The 20,662-nt window shown below is 46.8% G+C and overlaps 1 protein-coding gene across 3 annotated transcripts in view; it reads left to right on the top strand.

The window, feature by feature from the left end:
• Wwc1 (WW and C2 domain containing 1) overlaps nt 1-20,662 on the top strand; it is a 169,929-nt gene that overhangs the window by 137,852 nt on the left and 11,415 nt on the right. For all 3 annotated transcript variants that reach the window (XM_004637044.2, XM_023721766.1, XM_023721765.1), the window contains exons 16-19: nt 2,484-2,636; nt 5,337-5,428; nt 14,887-15,025; nt 16,319-16,483. In XM_004637044.2, the coding sequence (XP_004637101.1) occupies nt 2,484-2,636; nt 5,337-5,428; nt 14,887-15,025; nt 16,319-16,483 (549 nt within the window). The remainder of the gene's footprint in view (nt 1-2,483; nt 2,637-5,336; nt 5,429-14,886; nt 15,026-16,318; nt 16,484-20,662) is intronic.

The following is a 20,662-nucleotide window of genomic DNA, read 5'->3' as shown; positions in this document are numbered from 1 at the left end:
GTACAGGAAAAAGTATTATATTACTTGAATTCTTTCTCCACGGGGTTATATTTAATAGCTTAATTTGTTGGAGCTCGTTTTCATGTGTATGATTCAAAGAAAAACTAAGATTTGCTAAGGAGAAGTCCAGCTCTTCCCCTCCCATCCCATCTTCTATAAGTAGCCATTTTCATTGTTTACTTACTTTTTTTTTTTTATGTACTTGGTACAGGGTCTCACTATGCTTCGGACTTGACTCAGTGATTTTCCTGCTTTCAGCATCCCTAGTCCTGGAATTACAGGCATGCTCCACCACAACTCGTCTCAGTGTCTGGCTCAGCACACCCGGGGGTGGGGCCGGTGCGGCCTGTGGGTTTATTTACTTTCTCATGTTTCCTGTTTCACAACTGATTCTGTGAGCATCATTTACTTCCCTTGCACCTCAAACATGGTGCAATAAAATTATCTCCTGCCCTGTTCTCCATTTGTTGTTCCAAAAATAGCATGTTGAATGTTCTGTCCTGCTTGGCTCAGTGTTTCCCCTTACCAGTGTGTCCCTGTGATCTTTCTGCACCAGTGCAAAGAGAGCCGCCTCGTTTTTGATATAGCTGTATAATATCCCATTATCTTCAACAACCCCCAATTGGTGGACCTTGAAGGCATTTACAATCTTAGTATTACAGAGGGAACCAAAACAAAGACTCTTGTTCGTGGCTCATTTTGTTTTTGTTCAGGGGCATCTGTGGGGTCAGCGTTTACACGGAGCTTCACTAGGCCCAAGAGTGAGAGGCATCCATGTTTACCTAGATAATTGCACATTCCTTCCATGAGATTTCTGCTATTTTATGTTCCCACCAGCAAGGTGAGAGAGTAGCCCTTTTCCTCATAGTCTTACCAACAACTTCTTTTGTCAAGTTTTTAGATCTTTGTGTCTGGCTATGGGGGAATTTTGCTATGGGGGGAATGATTGATGGGTTTCAGCTCATTTGTCCCCTTGGTCAGTGTTGATTTGCTTGGATGGTGACAGCACCTGGAAGGTGGGACCGTATGGGAACCTTCCCAGAACTTACTGCTGTTTATGATCAGCATGGGAAAGGCATTCAATGCTAAAGAAATCAAACAACCCATCTAAGAAGTGAACAAGTAAATTGAGTAGACATTTCTCCAAAGATGACATACAGATGGCCAACATGTGTCCGAAGAGATGCTCATTGTCACCAATCACCCAAGACATACAAGTCATAACCACTGAGATGCTGTCTTATACCCATGAACACGCACAGAACATAAGCATTGTCAAAGACGCACACAGAAAATAAGCATTAGCATACAAAGTGGAACTCTAGGCATTGTTTGTGGTATTACAAAATAAGGCAAAAGCCTATGGAAAACAGTACAGAAGTGTCTCAAAAAATTTAAAACAGAACCGCCATATGGAAGCAGCCACTTAAACAACTGAGCTAAGGCCAGGCCCCCAAGAACCGCCATATGATGGTGCATACATGCTTGAGGCTGAGGCAGGAGGATCACCAGAAGTTCAAGACCAGCTTAGGCTATAAAATGAGTTTAAGGCCAGCCTTGAATCTCACAGTGAGACCCTGTGTAATAAACCAGGAAACCATGTGAGCCAGCAATGTGGATGCATATTCAGGTACTTATGCATGTGTATTTATACAGGGTCCCACAGAGATATTTTTCACACGTGTGTTCATAGCTGCACGGTTCATAATGGTTAGGAGGCAGAAGTAACTCCAGTGTCCATAGAATACGTGAAGAGTAGCATATGCTTGCAGGAAGTATCTGAAGTGGTGAGCTTCATAGAAACAGAATAATAGGATTTCTAAGGGCCAGGGGAAGTAGGGAAGGGAGAAGCCATTTGACAAATACAGAATTTCAAGTTTGCAAGATTGAGAAGTTCTGGAGATCTGTTTTATAGTTGCACGAATATGCTTAATACTCTGGAGTTGTACACTTCAAACTAAGGGTCATACATTTATGTTCTTTGGAGTCCTCAAGTTAGTAAAAAAAAAAAAAAAAGCACAAGATTGATGCAAGCAAGGGCTTTGAATGTAGCTTAGTGTTAGACTTAGATCTGGCAAGCAAGGGCTTTGAATGTAGCTTAGTGTTAGACTAGGGGCTTAGGATGTACAAGGCCTGAAGTTAAATTCTCGGCATCAAAAAAGACAGACAGACAGACAGAGACACAGCTTTGCACACACCTGCACCTTGCCCTCTCAGGAGAATGAGGCAAAAGGATCACTTGCACACTTGGGTCTCAGAGTCCAAGTCTAGCCTGTTCAGCATGACAACACCCTTTGTCTCAAACAGCAAGAGGTTTTGTGAATCAGTTAGCCACCAAACGAGTGAGTTGCTAGAAATAACCCTCAGCCCTTTTTCCTCCCAGGAAGCCTGTCTCACCTGCCAGTGTGTTTTCTGCTCCATCCTCTTGGGAGCCAAATGCTTAGGATCTTGACTCCATTTTGGCTTTTTTTTGTCCCCCACAGGGCGGTGCCCAGATCAGTCTGGCGGAGGTCTGCCGGTCTGGGGAGAGGTCGACACGCTGGTACAACCTCCTGAGCTACAAATACTTGAAGAAACCAAGCAGGGAGCCCAAGCCTGCAGGAGCCGCAGCCTCCACTCCAGGGCCTGAGAGTGCGGTGAGAGGGGTTCGGGTGTGTACCCACTGCACATGCGCAGCACCTGGACGGGGGACGCAAGAGACCCTCCTGGAACTAGGTAGCCGGTCAGGCTGTAGCTGCAGGCCCAGCGGAGCAGAGAAGGCGGAGGGCAGGTTGCGCCAGGTTGCTCCAGAGCTGCAGTCTGCACTTGCTGCATCTGTATTTTGCTTTTCTACTATCATGTGTTTAATAAAAACCTCAGTTCACATTAAAACATGAAGCGCAGAGGCTGGAGGGTGGAGGCCAGTGGTAGGGCCTTGGCCTGTTGGTGCAGGACCCTAGGTTCCATTCTCAGAACCACCCAAAAATTAAAAGGAAAAACATAAACTAGAGAAGGATGGACAAAGCTGGAAGGTAGTAAAGTAACCTTTCTTGAAACACCACTGTCAAGTCATCACAGGAAGTATACAACAGGCAGCAAGGGGTCCAGGAAAGGCAGCAACAAAATGCCTAGTTGGGCTGCACGATTCAGGTCCTTCACCTCTCTGAGCCTCTGGGGGTTTTGTGTCTAGCTTGAGATGTAAAAGGTTGTTAAAGTGGCCTTGAAGAAATACCTGTGAAGAGCACTTAGTGTTACCAGGCACCATCATGGTGATGCACACCTATAATCCCAGCACTCAGGAGGCTGAGACAGGAGAGCCACCAGTTCAAGGCCACCTGGGCTACACAGTGAAAACCAAAACCTAGGCTAAGTGTGGATTACTTGCCCGTAATCCCAGAACTCATAAGACTGAGGCGAGAGTATCAGTGAGTTCAAGAACAGCCTGAACTGCATACACCTTGTCTCAAAACAAACAACAAACCAAAACCTACAAAGGAAACAGAAGATCCTGTGATATAAGAGCTTAATAAATGATCATTGTTCCATTATTATTTTGGGTTTCTTAAAAATACTATTTTTTCCCCTTTGAAAAAAAATCTATTTGTTTTAGTGCCGTATACTTTAGTGTGTGACAGTACCCTTACAACTGTACCTGCCCTTGCAAGGCCCACGCTTTGAGCCCTCAGACTGGCCAGGCTTCAGTGGAGCCAGGCAGGCGCCCCTGCACCTGACAGAGAGGACTCTTGTCCTAAGCTTATCACAAGTTGACTGGAGAGCGGTGAGGCTTTGGTTGTCTCTTTGGAGACGGGGTCTTATAAGCAGCTCAGGCTCACCTTGAGCTCACTCAGCAGCCCAGGCTGGTCTTGAGCTCACAATAATCCTCTTGCCTCAGACTCCCAGGAGCTGGGATCACAGGCATGTTCCCCATGCCTGGCCCACGTGGTCTTGCGCATCAGCACTCGGTCCCCTCTTTGTAGGCTCCAGTCAGTCACTGCCCAGAATTTCAACAGCAGAGATACACTGTCATCTTGGAAAGACAAGGAGAAGGACTAAGTCTGTCTTCTTTTTCTCTCCTTCCTCCTGCTCATCCTCTCCCCATTTTTCCATCATGGGTGCCATCTCTACTCCATTTGTGCCAGTCTTTGTCCTCTTTAGTTTATTCAGTACACCAAGGCCCTAGCAGAGTAACTGTGAAGATATGCACCCCAAAAGCAGCAAAGCTAGTCACAGGCCCAGGCCCTCTTGCTCCAGAAAGGAAACAGCGAGCTGGTAAAGTCTTGAACACAAGCTCCTCTCCTCTCTAGAACATGACCTTGGGCAGGTAAGAGCAACCCTAGCACCGTAGTTTCTTCATGCCCACCTCCTAAGGGAACAAGAATCCCAACCTGTCCCAGTGGTCACACGATTGATAAGATGCTGCATGTAGGGGCTGGAGAGATGGCTCAGTGGTCTAAAGCACCTACTTGGAACAAGCTTGGCAAAGTACAGGGACCACGGTTCGATCTCCCAGCACCACATGCCAGCCAGCTGCGCCCCCTGGTGGGCTGAGCTGGCCACACACACACACACACACACACAATCACACACACACACACACACAATAAATAAATGTTAAAAAAAAAAAAATTTAAAAAAAAAAAAAAAAGATGCTGCATGTAATCTGTCTGTCCTCCTACCTGGCATATAACTCGGACTTCAGCTGCTATGAGTTCTTTTTTCTTCCCTGAAAAGAGTCAGGAGTTACCTGGGCTTTTGCTCACATTACCCCAATCAGTGCAGATTCATCCATCATGTACTCAGAAAACTGGAGGTTCTGGTTTTTGCTGTCACCTGCTGCACACTAAGTGCTGACCGTGTGCTCAGGACTTTTCTGCATAACTTGTATAGTTCAGGATAGTGATCTTCTCAGTGACTCTTTCTAGTAGTTAACTAGTAGAAACCAAGTGTTGCAATAATTCCTTCAAGTCCCCCAAGCTTCCCCAGGAAGATACCATTGAGAATAGACGTTTTCTTCCAGGAAGCCCTCCCTGAATGCAGCCTCTACGCCTTGCTATTGCTTCTGTCTTCCCAGATGTACAGTCCTGCCTTCTCTCCCGTCCTTCTTGTATTGTTGTGTTATTGACGGATTGCGCCAGTGATCTTTCTGCTGACCATGATTTTTTGTTGTCAGAATGGTAATTCCCTCTCTTCACGGCTGAACCTTGCTGTCTCCCCATTCTGCTGCGTAGGTGCACTCCTGCAGGGGTGACTTCTCCAGAGAGCTGCCGGCGAGAGGAAAGGCAGACGGTAGTTCCAACGTCGATGTGACCTTGGACAAGACACTTGACCTCTCTGATCTTTCGGCTTTGTCTCTGCAGGATGCTATTTCTGCTCTATTGGAACAGACAGCAGTGGAGCTGGAAAAGAGGCAAGAGGGAAGAAGCAGCGCGCAGGCTCTGGAAGACAGCTGGTGAGTGTCTTGGCTTGGTCTAGCCTTGGGGATGAGCTCCACACACTCCAGGGCAACCAAGAGAATTATTCTCCCAGGACTGCTGAAAACCTTTGTTCTCCTAAAACCTCTGCAGGCAAGGAACAGGAGAACCTGATGCAGCAGTTCCTGAAACCCCTTCCCAGTTTGTCAGTTGGCTTCATGAATTGCCCAGGCAGATTTCACATGTAATGTTATTATTTCTCACAAAGTATGCATGCCCACAGTTAAGGAAGGAAAGGTTGATTTAGCTCACAGGTCATGGAGGTTTCAGTCTGTAATCACTTGGCTCCAAGGCAGGGTGGTGTGGCACGGGGTGACACTTGAAGGTGGCAGAAGACAGCAAGAGCAAATGTGGGGCAGCAGTCCTCTTTTCATAGCTCATATTGCAAGTTCACTAGCACCCCTGGGGTGGGAGCCCTCATGTACAGGATGAGGATGTTTACAACGTGAACTCTCTTGGCCCCCCTGCAGAGTCACTTAGTTACTAAACTTTGCATGTTAACACAATGTAGCAACCCTTCCAGGCACCAAATCAAAATTCTTCAGTAGGGAATACTTCGAAAGCTAGGATAGGGGCCAGGGAGATGGCTCAGTAGAATAAGCACTTCCCTGGCAAGCGCAAGGGTGTGAGTTCAGTCCCTGGTTCCGCCAAACAAACAAACAAACAAACAAACAAAAAAGCGAGGATGGAAGAGCAGAAATGACAGATGTGTTTAAGAAGTTTCTTTCTGGCTTAAAATGAAGAATTGTTAAAAAGCAATGCAATCCAGTCCTTGGGAACCACAGAGTCCTCCTTTAAATCTGCTTTGCTGGTTTTGCTACTAGGCTTCCCTCATCAAGGCCACTTTATATCCCGAGTTGGCTGCATCAGTCATGTGGGCATCAGTCAGGAAAGGGCAAAGAATATACCTGCGCACTTTTTTTGAGGGGAAAGCGTCTACAGGGTATTCAGGGTCTCACTGCTAGATCGAACTCATAGTGATCCACCTATTTATAGCCTCCCAAGAGCTGGGATTACAGATGAGTTCCACCGTGCCCAGTCTCAATTGCCATCTCAGTGTGTCCTGGGGGCGAGGGCAGCAGGGCAGGCCCGGGGATCAAACCCCAGGCCCCTGCGCCTGCTTGGAGGCACTTTAATCCACTGATAGACCTGTTCACTTTTACCCAGGAAATGCTACTCCAAGTCACATGGAAAATTCTGCTTGCTTCTCATTGGCCGCATGGCCTACTTAGCTGCAAGGGACGTTGGGAAATGAGGGTACAAAATTCAACTGTCTTTTGCTAAGGAAAAGAGCAGGTGTGGATGTTGGGCAGGCCGTGAGCCTCAGAAGGTAGCTCTGGAAATTCTGGTGTAATGAAAATAAAACAGTGTTATTGAAGTCTAATGAGAGAAGGTGCTTGCTAAGCTTGAAATCTTCTCTCCTCATACTAAAAAGGAAGGTAAGCAAGAGTTTCAGCAATGTTAACAAGGTGCTGTGCCAGAGAGGCTTTCTCGCTGGTGAAATCAGAGTGTGACAAGAACTGAAAAGGATACAGTGTTCTCACTCTGGGGTTCAGTGTTGCTTAATTCCTTCCATACAGACAAAAAGATCCATTGCACACTTTAAAAAACGGTGACAGCCCGGAGTGGTGGTGCTCGCCTGTAATCCCAACCCTCTGCAGAGCAGAAGCAGGGGAATCACAAGTTCAAGCCCGCATTGGGCAGCTTAGTGAGTTAGCGTGACCCTGTCTCAAAATAGAAATTTTAAAAATCCCGGGCTGTCGCTCAGTGCAATACGGAAGTCGCGGGTTCAGCTCTCAGTACCACAAACAAGCAATAATATATAGTAGGACTTGAATTCCACTTTTAGTTTTTGCATAATCTTAAAGCAATTTTAAGTTCTAACTGACATCATTGTACAAATGTGTGGCGGTCTAGTATCATGCTTTGTTAAGTGTCTGCACTGTGTCATGGTCACATTAGGCTAAAATCTGTTACTTCATTCACTGTTCCTTTGTGCTGAGATATTCATACTCCTCCCTGGGGTGCCAGGGCTGTAGTCCAGCTGCTTAAGTGCCTGTCTGGCAAGCACAAGGTCCTGAGTTCAATCCTCAGTACAAAATTTTAAAAAAAAGAATCTTCCTTTGGAACCACTTTGGTACACTGACTGTGTGTCCCACATAATTAAACTGTAAGAGCTCATTCCTCCTTTCTGATGGAAACTTATGCACATTAACCAATTCCTCTCCATTTTCCATCCACTCTCCCCTGCAGCCTTAGTTGATTTTCTTTTTAATGTATTTAGTACGGGGTCTCACTACACAAATTGGACTCCTCCTGTTTTCAGCCTCCCAAGCGCTGGGATTACAGGCAAGTGCCACCATGCCCAGTCTCAATCACAGTCTCAGCATGCCCTGGGGCAGGGCTAGAACTGCACTCCAGGGATTGAACCCCAGTCCCTGCCTCTGCCTAAGCAGGCACTTTAGTCTGCTAAGCTATCTGGCTGGCCCTCTCTCCAGTCTTAGGTAACCACAGCTCTACATTTTCCTTTTACGAACTGAACGGTGTTTCATTCCATACACGAATTGGGAGCATGTAGTGATGTACAGTGTTTGTCATTACACACCTGCCTTCTTTCTCCTAACGTAATGTCTTCTGGCTCCACCCATGTTATCACAAAGGACGATTTATGCCTCAATAGTATTCCATTCATATATATAATTGGTACGTAAATCATTTGTGTATATATAAAATCATAATTTTCCTTTATCCACTCAATAATTGATAGACACTTAACTTGTTTGCCTAACTGGGCAATTGTGGATAAAGCTGCAATAAAGGTTCACACTTGGGCGGGGGAGATGGCTCTGTGGAATAAACACAGGGGCCTGAGTTCAATCCCCAGTTCCGCCAAAAAGATTAAAAAAAAAAAGGTTCACAGGTAACTTTTAGTGGCATAGGACAGTTGCAGTATAACACAGAGATAGAAAAGTGGATGTACGTGTACCCAGCTCAGTGAATCCTCAGCAGCCACACTGCCAGCACCCAGTCCACGCGGCAGAAACTGACCAGGGCTGCTGAAGCCCAGCCATTCAGCTGCTCTCAGCTCATTCTCACCTTGCCTGAGCCTCATCTAAAAATGGGGAGATGACACAGGCCCTCCAGGGTTATTGGCCATGACGAGGGGAAGCCCCGGGAAAGTATAAGCCCAGAACAAGCAGCAGGCATGCAATACGCGATAGATCATAGTAGTAGGAAAAAAACAAGCAGAACTGCTAGCCACCCTCTGGGAAGAAACGGGGTCATCCCCACCTAAGAAATGACCGCAGCAGGTGAATCTTGCTATTTGGAGAAAGTATGCACATCAGTCTTCAGGGCTCTGAGTTTACGGACATACCGATTAGAGGCTCACTCCGCCTTCTTCCTGTGGGATACTGGGTCTGGAGTATCCGAGCATTAGAAGGTTTAATTGATCTGTGAGTGACATCTTGTGCAGTCTGGGCTGACAGCCAGCACTCGAACCCTCTGCTTCCTCAGCAGTAAAGCAGACACCCAGAACAGCCACTGTGTCTTGGAGAATCTTGTAGGTTCAATGAATGCAATTATGCGTAAGTGCTTAACACAGACCCTGACCCAGAGGAGGGGTCAGTAACTCTATCATACGATTATCGTTATAGCCTCCAGTCGTAGACTTGGTCCCAAATGGAGCCTTCCTTTAATATCTTGGACTCCAGAGGTCACCAGATGTTTTCTGGAAAGAGCTAATAGTAAGTGTCGCCTGCTTGGTGGGCCGCGCTGGCGTTTGCTGCAGCCTGCTCCTGTGTTGCGGAAGCGGCTGTGAGCATTAGGTAAACGAGCTGCCAAGAGTGCGTGGATTGCTGCCTCTACAGAGACTGAAATCTGCGTTTCATATCATTTGCACTTGTCATGAATTACTCTCCTTTTGATTATTTTGAGCCATTGAAAAATACAAAAACCATTCATGGCTTGAACTGTCAGGAAGAAAAAAAAAAAAAAAGCAGCAGGCCAGATTTGGTTCACAGGCTGTGCTTTGCTGAGTCTTGTTTTGTTCTTGACTGTTTCTTCATGTGGTAAAAGAGCATAGTGAGGTTCCTGGCATTTCTGTGGGTCCCTTTGTTTGTTTAGGGTTCTCCGCGCTGTTGTCTTAGGCTCTGTCTCTCTCCTGCTCCCTTGTTTTCCCTCTCTGGCACTGCTGTGTTACACTGGACCATAGTTTGCACAGGCTGAGGTCTGATGCCAGCAATAGGCCCAGGACCTGTCTCCCAAAGCCCTGGCACAAGATCAGTGGCCCCTACCAAATTCCAAGCTTGTGCTGAGACTTTTCGAGCTATCTCCTAGCAACGCCTTCTGTTCTTTCTCCCTTTGTAGTCTCCCCACCCCCTGCCATTCAGACTTCCCAGCCTAGGCCTTACAAAGAGGACTGGGGATCCCTGGGCTGCATAGTGGAGTCAGTCCATCTGTAGGCCCTTCCCCCAGGCTGGGGGTTCTGGGGGTTCACTAGCCTTCTGGGCCACTGTAGCTGTGGACTCATAGGAGGAGGCCTACAATGTCATGTTACTTGCTTGGTTTATATTATTTGGGTGTCTTTAGCTCATATAATCAGAAAAAAAAAATTTAAGATCCACAAGCAAAACAGAAGTAAAGAGTATTAAAAACACAAAACAGTCTGTTCCTAAACCACGTAGGAGGGGAAAATGTTCATGTTTTCCCCCTTGGGAGCATGTGGCTATCTGGCATTTGTCAGTGAGGGCCACTACTAGAGCCCAGTCATGTGTGCTTGACATTTTAACAGACAAAGTGGAATAGGTATTTTTAGATGTATTTGGTTGTTGCAGCGTCTCACTGTGCAGCTCAGCCTCGTGGTGATCCTCCTGCTTTTAGTTGCCCCAGTGCTGGGATTACAGGTGTGTGCTGCTATGCCCAGCCTCTGGCCCACTCAGCCTGCCCTGGAGACAGGTCTGGCACGGCATGTGGTGCTGGGGATCGAACTCCAGTCACTGTACTCTCCTGCACTTGTCTAGGTAGGCGCTTTAGTCCGCTGAGCTATCTTGCCAGCTCCAAAGTGGAGTTGTTTTGAAATAAGATTGTAAGGGGCTGGGGAGATAGCTTAGTAGAACAAGCGCTTGCCTGGCAAGCACAGGGTCCTGAGTTCGATCCCTGATCCTGGAAAAAAAAAGAAATAAGATTGTATTAACATAGTAAGTCCTCCTGCCAGCAACAACTGATAGTATCCCTAACCTGCACCATCTGGGACACTCGATTTAATCAAAATATTTAATCAAGAATGTATACTTTTAAAATGTTTTAGCACACTCCGCTAACATGCCTTGCTAGTGTAGCTGTGTGCTCTCACCTGTACTCCCTGTCGGTGATTCCGACTGCTTCCTTCAGGACACCTTCACCTGCACTTAATTTTATCAGATTTTTTTTCCACCACTGCAAGAGATGAAAAGACGTTCTCTCTTTTAATTATCTTCTTGTTGATAACAGATATTGAGTGTGTTCCTCTCCCCTGTCCTGGAATACTTGCAGAGTCACGGTCCCAGGTCCAAGGCTGTGGCTCAGTGGTAGAGCACTTGCCTGGCACACTCAGGTCCCTTTGTTGGATTCTTAGCACCACATGATGGAAACAAAGAGTATAAATTCACAGTCAAGAGGAAACCGAAGGGTACAGTGGTGTGTGCCTGGAGTCTCATCTGCTTGGGAGACTGAGGCATAAGGATCGGAAGTTTGAGGCCAACCTGGGCAACTTAAACAGAGCCTTTGTCTTAAAAAATAAAAATAAAAATAAGAGAAACCTATGGGGGGCACCTGCTTTAATCTTAGTACTCGGAAGGCTGAAGTAGAGAGACCGGAAGTTCAAGGCCACCCTGGGCATTTTACTGAGACCCAGTCCCAAATGAAAAAAATCAAAAGGACTATGTGTGCAGTTCAGTGGTAGACTGCCTGCCTAGTGTGTATAACACTCAGGGCAGGGAGAAGAGACTCTCTTACTGACCAAGTGCTGGGTGGAGTTGGATAATCCCCGACAGGAAGCCTGCCACTGCTACTCAGCAGCCCGTGGTATTGGACAGCCTTCTGCTCCTTTTTTACTTTTTGAATCTGCAAAGAGGCAGTGATCCCCTTGAGTACTGTTAGGAGGTCCTAGCGTTGCGCAGAGTGGATGTGAAGCCCTCATTAAATGCTGGCAAGAGTGGCTCTTGCAGAATTCTCTGCAGAGATATTTCTGTAAGTTCATGTGTTTGGGGGCTCCACTGTTAGAAGAGAGAGAGGCTGCGTGGGTCAGGGAGGGATAGCAAAGTCCTCTGTCTAGCAGGACCCCGTGTAAGTCCTGCTAGGGTTTTAATCACAGGTTTGGTAGTACAGATCCAAGGTTTATTCTCCACTTGAGGAAAACCCCAGAGAGATTTTGTGTTTACCAAAGCCCCCCTGCGCCAGCTAACTAGATGTCAAGTTCTCCACTTCTGGCTGGAATTCTTCCAGCTCAGTGTGGTAACAGCGGCTCACGCTGGTTAGAAGCCTGGCAGTTATGTATGTCTTTAAACAGCCAAGATGGGAAGGGAGATAAATTACTGCGAAACACATGCAGGCCATTTGTCACACCAAATCGTTCCAACCCTGGAGCCCAAGAGGACAAGGTAGTTACGAAGAGTATCACTAGGAGTAGATGCTCTTCAGCAAATGATACTAGAACGATTGAATATCCATAGTGGGGGAAAGATTGACTATGATACTTGTTACATTTCATGTTTATCAATTAATCTGAAGTGAGTCATAGAAGAAAACAGAAACTAAAACTTCTAGAAGAAAGTGTAGGAAATTCTTCACAACTTTGAGGAGGGGAAAGCCTTCTTAGGACATAAAAAGCACAAACTATAAAATGTACCGTAGATACATAGGACTTCACGATTTAAGACTTCCGCTCTTTAGAAGATACTACTTAGAAAATGTGTATCCTCCTTGTATCTAACAAGTGATCTCTGTCGTGGATATGATATGATTTCTTATAATACTATAATAAAAAGACATCCAAATTTTATTTTTTTTTATTTTTTGGGGGGTGGTACTAGGGATTGAACTCAGGACCTTGCACTTGCCAGGCAAGCACTTATTCTACTGAGCTATCTCCCCAGCCCCAACATCCCAATTTTAAGAAGGTCTAAACATTCTAATAGATGCTTTGTAAAAGAAAATGTGTGAGTAGCTAATAAATGCATGAAAACATGCTTAGCAGGAAAATGAACATTAAAGCACAATAAGATGCCAATATCCACCTAGAAGGATGACTAAATTTAAAGTTAGAAAAAAAGGGCTGGTGAGATGGCTCAGTGGTCTAAAGCACCTACTTGGAACAAGCTTAGCAAAGCACAGGGACCGCGGTTCAATCCCCCAGCACCACATGCCAGCCAGCCCCGCCCCCTGGTGGGCTGAGCTGGCCACACACACACACACACACACACACACATAAATAAATAAAGTTAGAAAAAAGTACTGGGGTGTATGTAGCTCTCTGGTAGAGCTAACTGGGTTCAATCATGAGCATCTCAAACAATAAATTAGTTAAAAACTAATACCAAGTGTTGTTGAAGAACTGAAGCTATTGTTAAATTACTGGTGGGAATAGAAAAGGAATAGAATGCCTTTGGGGACATTTTGTAATTTGTCAGTTTCATAAAAGAACACGCTCGTGTTCACTGGACGGTACGACAGTACCACTCTTTCTCCTTTTTCTTGTTTTGGAGCCCAGCACTTGTGCATGAAGCCAGAGTGTTCAGCATGGCAGGCCTCTACCGCACAAGTAATCCTCAGTCCTAGTGTTCTTCTCTGAACCGTATATTCGTTGTGCACTCAATTGTGCCCCCCAGGTTCCTGTGTTGAACTCCTAACCTCCAGTACCTCAAAATATGACTGACTGTATTTGTAGACTCAGCCTTTGAAGAAGTAATTAAGGGAACATAAGTCCATTAAACTTAGAGGAGACTTAAAGTAGCCTGCCTGGTATTTTTTTTTTTTTTTTTTTTTTAATTTTCCGGAACCAGGGATTGAACTCAGGCCCTTGCACTTGCCAGACAAGCACTTATTCTACTGAGCTATCTTCCCCAGCCCCATTGCCTGGTGTCTTGATAAGAAGAGAAGGTGTGGAGCCAGGCGCAAGCCTGTAAGCCCAGCTACAGGGGAAGCTGGGACAGCGGCTGGCCTGGCGAAGCAGTGAGAGTCTTCCTTCTCAAAAAGAAAAGGTGGCCTATGGTTGACATTTATAATTCTAGTGCACTAGGAGGCTGAGACAGGAGGGCTGCCAGCTTGAAGTAACCTAGGCAACTTGGCTACTTAGGGAGAACCTGTCTCAAAAATAAAAATAAAAAGGGCTGGAGATGTAGCCCAGTGCAAAGACCCAGGTGTTCAGTTCCCAGTACCACGTACTAAAAAGAAAAAAATGAGGAAGAGGAGACAATTTTGACATGAGGGATACTAGGATGTATGAGAAGAAAAGAGACATATCGTGAGGGTGAGGAAGATAGCTCGGTGGCATAAGCCCTTGTCTGGCAAGTGCAAGGTCTTGAGTTTGATTCCCGGTACCAAAATCAATCAAACAAAAAATCCAAACTAAACATAGACCATCTGCAAGCCAAAGAGATCAGCTTCAGGAGAAACCAGACCTACTGACACCTTGGTCTTAGATTTTCAGCCTTCAGAACTATAAGAAATAAAGTTCTGTTGTTGAAGCTATTTAATCTGGTGTTTCACTTCAGCAGCCCTAGCCAACTAGTACAATATCCAAGAAAAAGAAAAACCTATATCTAATATGAAGATTAACATGCTGATGTTCTTAGAAACTTTACTTATAAAGACTAAGGAGTGGAAGCAACCCATGTGTTTTTCAGCTGATGAGTAGCTGAAGAGGTCAAATAACCATTCAATGTAATATTACTCAACCATTAAAAATAACTGAACTGCCAATACCTGTAGGAACTTGGTGAACCTCAAAGTCAAAGGAACTAGAGATAAACGTATATATTGTCTGGTTCCACTTATATCAGAATCTGAAAAAGCTATTAAAACACAGAAAGATGAGTGGTTGTCTGGGAGGAGTTAGGAGAAAGATGAGGGACCATTTTAGGGTGATAGAATATTCTATATCTTGAGTGTGGCTGTGCTTATACAAGTGAGTTCAATGGCCAAAGAACACCAGACTACACAGTGAAGGTATATTTTGTCGCGTTTCTGTTACACCTCAATAAAAGTGATGTTATTGTAGTGCTGGGGATCAAACTCAGGGCTTCGCACATGCTGAGGAAGAGCTCTCCCACTACGCTACCTCCTCAGCCCAAATGAGGAGTTTTGAAAGTAAGCATGCCCCAGATCGTGAAGAGCCTAGGGAGCCCTGCCCCGGTGGCGCGGCTTCTGGCTGGGCTGCCACAGCGTTCTGTTCCTGCAGGAGGTTCGAGGAGGACACCAGCGAGAACGAGGCAGCGGCTGAGGAGGAGGACGAGGAGGAGGAGGAGGAGGAGGAGGGAGAAGAGGATGTTTTCACTGAGAAGCCCTCGCCAGACACGGATGGGCACCCAGCTGTGAAGGTGAGAGGTGCCCTCACTCCATGTGGCAATGAGGATGTTACCTAGCCCTGGAACGCCAGCAGTCGGAAAGATTTGGGGCTTAGTCACACCCTTTCTCTGCATGGCCTGCAGCAGCTTGTTTAAGAGTGTCCCCTCCTGGACTTCGGGTGACCGTGACTCAGGAGGGGCCGACTTGCCCTGTCTTCTTATTTTCTTTTTTTTTTTTTTTTTTTTTTTAGGGTTCCAAAAGATTTTAATTTAAAAGTAAAACTTTGTTTCTTTCTTTTTTTTTTTTTTTTTTCTTTTTCCATCATTTTATTGAGAAAAAAAATAGCAGTGAGACAGTTTCAAATTGGTCTTGCCCTGTCTTCTGCCTCCTGTGCATTCCCTGTTTCTCTGGATGATTGGCAGTCTCGGGGACCTCACCTCCAGCCCAGACCCGCTGCCCCAGGCTATGCTGTCTTAGGCAGGTGACTCATCCCTGGGTGGCCTCCATTTCCTCCTGTCTGAAGTGGCCCGGCCTTCGCAGCCCCTTGGCAGGTTCAGAGGCTTGGGAGGAACTGATTTCTTCATTTGAGTGTGTGTAAAGTGTAGTGGGAGAAAGGAGTCTGGCGGGTCGGTTCTGGCTTCATGTTTCCCGTTCTCTAGAGTGAGGTTAGATTTGCTTTCCTTAGACAGCTCGGTGGTCTTTCCGCTGCTGGAAGCTTGTGCTTGAGCACCCAGCATATCTGAACAAAGGCTCCCCAGCTAGGGCTGCAGGGTGTCCCCCAAGTGCCTGGCTGCGGGGCTCCAGCAGAATTTGCTCCTTTCTTCTAACTCCTCCCCACCCAGGCGTCGCTGCAGTTCTCCGGCCAGGCCAGTGGGGGCGCCTTTTCAAAATCGCACACAGTTGCATTTAAGATGACAAGTCTCTACCTTTAATGTTTTTGTTTTCGTGGTGGCCGCAGTGCATGAACAATAGAAATCTTTATGCCCTTTGAAAAGGCTCCTGGCTGCTTCTGTCGTTCTGAGGAAGCTTCAGTGATTGTGGTGAGAGCAGTGGAGGCCTCGAGTGCGGTCCATCTAAATCCCAGCTTGTACCTAAGTCTTGAGAATGTGAGGTCCAGGATGTTAGGGCTTGCGGAACCTCTCCTGCTCCCGTGAGTCTGTCTGGGCACCCTCCCAGCAAGGCTGCACTGGTTATCCCAGTAGGGCTCAAGTGAGGAAGGCCAGAGGGCCACAGGCAGAGTGGCTAAGTGGCAGGTCACGAGACTTCCGGCAAGGTGCTAAGATTTCGTGGACACTGGGGCCTCAAGGCTATGGCTTTTTCCACAGGTGGACAAAGAGACCAACACAGATGCTGTGGCCCCCTCCCCCACCGTGGTGCGGCCCAAGGACCGGCGGGTGGGTGCTCCTTCTTCGGGGCCATTTCTTCGGGGAAGCACCATTATCCGCTCAAAGACCTTCTCCCCTGGACCCCAGAGCCAGTACGTGTGCCGGGTAAGCAAGCTCATGGTGCCTTTCTCCTCCCCTAGGTAGCCCAGAGCCCCCCTGAAGGAGCACATGTGACAACACTCGTGTGGTTGGCTTTCCTCCTGCAGGTTAACCAGCCTCAGTTTCCCCAAAGGAAATTCACAGATATATTTCCCAAGATTGGGTTCTTTAATTGATTGATTGACTGATTATTGTTATTATTTAATGACCATAGGAAAATAACATGTCATCAAACAAGCATTTCACAAGTAGCAGGTAGAGGAGGACTTCACTTACAATTAAAGAATTTGCAAGTATGGGGCTAGGGAATGTAGCCCAGCGGTAGAGCGCTTGCTAGCATGCCTGAGGCCCTGGGTTAAATCCCCAGTGTTGTAAAATGCAACCATAAATAAATAAATAACACCAACATGCATACCCCAAACTGGAAGGTTATGTACCAAAATATCCATTGTATTTACTTCTGTTTAGTAAATGAATACTTGCTTTCTAATTTTTTTCTCCTCTTTAGTACTGGGGATTGAAACCCAGGCTGCATCTCCAGACCTTTTAAAGTTTTATTTATTTCAAGACAATGTTTTGCTACCTTCACCAGGCTGGCCTGAACCTGAGGATCTTCCTATCTCATCTTCCCAGAATGCTGGGATTATGGGCATGTGCTTCTATGCCCCATTCCTGTCTTCTCTTTTGTGTACTTTTTGGAAACCTGATTATTTTTGAAACCAAAAAATGGTACTAGCTAAAGAAAGAGCTACTAAATGCCTGGTGTTAGAAATCCAAAAAGCCAAGCAGGGTACCCAGCAACCAAGGGCTAAAACCTGAGAAAGGTCATTCAGGGTGACCCTGTAGAAGTGGAATACTGGTTTACTGGATTGCTCTTTGTCCAGTGGTTCCTTCTACATTTGACTTTTTCCATGTAATTATCTTTAAAAGGACTCTAGATGAAGATTAAGTGGGATAGTAGCGAAATGAGGCCTGCATGGCTTTGCTTTTGAATTGCTGCAAAATCACCATCTCTACTGGTGCACTGCAAAAAATACTAGAAATGAAGTGCTTCTGCCACAGGAAACCCATCTGACTCCCCATCAGATCAGTGGACCAGGCAGGGTTCTTGTTGTTTTCTTGCAGGATTGTTTTAGATAAAGCAGAGGGAAAGCTCAGCAGTCAACACCCACTTATTTCTTCCTTGTGGAGCCCTGCCCTGTCCTGCCTTTCCTCAGGTTACACAGCCTTCAGGCGTTTCATGCCCCTCTGTTTTTGTTGTTGTTCTTTGGTTTTGTTCGGTCAGGACAGCTGTAGCACTCCCTAGGTGGCCCTGAGAGCAGTGGCGAGTGGGCCTAGCAGCTTCCCATCCACTCCACCAGGCCTCTCCTTCTGGCTGCCCATCTCCTCTCAGGCCCTCCTGGCCTGTGTTCTTCACAGCCTTTCCTTCTCTCTAACCCCTCTGGGCCAGCCTACTTCCCCTCACTTAACTGTGCAGGAGGTCTAAGCACCTGGATGCTAAGGGTTATGGGACCAGCCCTTGCTCCCAGCCTTCCCTGGGGATGGCACAAATAAGGCGTGAGTGCACCTTCCCCCAGTACTGGGATCAGATGAGGAGTACTGGGACCAGATGACGCATCAATGTCCTTCCTTCCCCTCATCCTTCTAGAACCATTGAGTAATAAGTATAAACCTGAACAGAACCTTCCTTTGGAATGTTGCAGTACTTCTGTCACTTCTAGAAGGGGAAGCCTTCGAATCCTGTGCTGCATACCAGCCTGCCCTTTACCTGATTATCATCGAAGGGGAACAACAATAACAGTTCTCCATATCTGATTATTCCATATCCAAAGCGTCCAACTCTAAGATTGAGTGAGTAGAGCCAGGCATGATAGTACTTGCCTCTAAACCCTCTGTTTTGCACCCATAAAATAAGCTCTACCAAGTTCCCAGCAGGGAGTGTTGGAGCTGCCCTGTGCCCCCCACCTCCACTCCTACCTGTTTCCATTGCTTATTCAGCTCCTTGTTTGCCAGTCTGTGATTACTGGCCCCTCACTTCCTCCTACTAAATCCTGTACCTCTCAGCATCCTTAATTGTAAACCACAGAAATAGCCTGTGAGCTGTATACTCAGGAAAGGAATTGTTGGACATGAAAGTAAGGAGCTCATCTAATGGTTAGGCTGTAGAACTAACCTAAGGAATCAGGTAGGACTGAGACAGGCCGAGTCACGGCGCAAAGTGTGCCACAGCAAGCCAGGTGCGGTCACGCCTGGTGCTGCCGCAGGACATAGCCCCAGCTGGTCCCCCTGTTGCCTTGGTGTTCGTACCAAGGAGAGGTGAGGGTGTTAGCCCTCATTTTTCTGCAGTTATGCTTTCAGTGATTAATTTTCCTGCAGTCAGCTGTAGTCCAACCTTATTAAATGCAAAGTTCCCGAGATAAACAGTCTGTGTTTTCAATTGCACACTATTCTGAGTATCCTGGTAAAATCTCAAGCCTTCCAGCTCCATGCAGTTTGGCATGTGAATCACGCTGTAGGGCAGGATAGCCACGATGCTTGCACCACCCACCCCACTCGCTGGTCTCTTAGTAGCCATCGCTGTTATCAGATCAGCCTTCGTGGTACCCCAGTGCACGCGCACTTTCACATAATCCCTTATGTGACTTAGTAATGGCCCCAAAATGAAGAAGAAGCACTGCTGGAAGTTCTGATGTGACTGAGAGAAGCGGTCATTTGGTTTGTTAAGTGGAAAGGTGAAAGTTCGTAGCGAGAGGGAAACACCCACCATCCTCTGCTGAGATTGCTGAGCTCTATAGTAAGACATTATTCATCTCTTTCTCTGCCACATTTACAAATTAAATGCTGTCACAGGCTTGTATGTATAAGAAATCGTAGTCGCGGAGCCAGGTGTGGAAGCCCAGAAGTGCAACTCCCAGCATCCTGGGAGGATGAAGCAGGAGGGTTCCAAGCTATACCCCGCCTATGCAGCTTAGCAAGACTGTGTCAGAATAAGAACTAAGGCTCTGCGAGGCTCAGTGCTCTCTGGAGTTTCGGCTGTGCTCCAGGGTCTGAGTCCATGCCCCCCGACTGCTAGTGGGCGGCCGCTGGAGTGCAGCACCCAGCAGGCTCCTTTGTGTGAAGTATGCGCGTGTAGTGCATGCCAACTGCTGCACCAGGTTCCTGCCCCCCACAGACAGTCTACAGCCTTGTCCAGGAGCTGCCTCCAGCAGAGCAGCAGGACAGGGCAGGAATGCGAGATGCAGGCCTTTCAGCCTCCCTAGTAGGAGATGGACTTCGCTTCCCAACAACAATCATGAGCTGCAATAAAATTATGGAGGAAAAAAAAAAGGAATCATGACCTGGGGGTTTCTGTCCGTAGGTTGAGATTTCAGATACTACTCAGCAACATCGTCCCCTCCTCTACATGAAAAGAACCCCTTTCCGTGTCATCCGATCTTACAGGCACCCCTGCAAGGCCATCCGTGTTCATCCCAGTTCATAGATGCAAAAAGGAGAATCAGCGAGGCAAAACACCTTGCCCTTGGGCGCACAGTTACGCCGGCAGAGTTGGAGGCCCGAAGGGCTTCTTCCTCCAGGCCAGTTGCCAGTAGCCCCTCCAGCTGGCCCAGTGTCGGTCACATCTGCACACAGAACAGGTCCTCTGCTGCGAGACACCACCTCTGTTCTTCAGCAAGACCTGGGGCACATGGTTAATTTTTCTCATTTGAGGTCCATTAATGACATTGAGGCCAGCGCAGTTGGGGACAGTGGGTTCACTTCCTGCTGCTTCCCATGCTTGTGTATTTCTAAGCACCGCTGCTGTCCTATTGCTTAGCTGACCCAGTTTGGCCAAATGGAGTCTTTGCAAAATTCTCATTCCATAGCAACCTTCCTGGGATTGAAATTACAGTGCTTCTACTCTCTGCCTTAATTTCTCTAGCCAATAAACAGAAGTAATAATGAGGTAATGATATCTTATGCCATGTGTAAGAGTAAATGCATTGAACGATCTTAAAATAAGCAGAAGCAAGCTTGGCGTGGTGGCACACACTTGTAGTCCCAGTAGTTGGTAGGCTGAGGCAGGAGGATCTCAACTTTGAGGCTACCCTCAGCTACATAGCAAGTTCAAGGCCAGCCCAGACTACATAGACCCTGTCTCTGTCTCTGTCTCTGTCTCTGTCTCTCTCTCTCTCTCTCTCTCTCTCT

This window comes from Octodon degus, unplaced genomic scaffold, assembly GCF_000260255.1.
Source record: "Octodon degus isolate 3935 unplaced genomic scaffold, OctDeg1.0 scaffold00085, whole genome shotgun sequence".
Taxonomy (NCBI): Eukaryota; Metazoa; Chordata; class Mammalia; order Rodentia; family Octodontidae; genus Octodon; species Octodon degus.
This window is presented reverse-complemented; position numbering and strand designations above follow the sequence as displayed.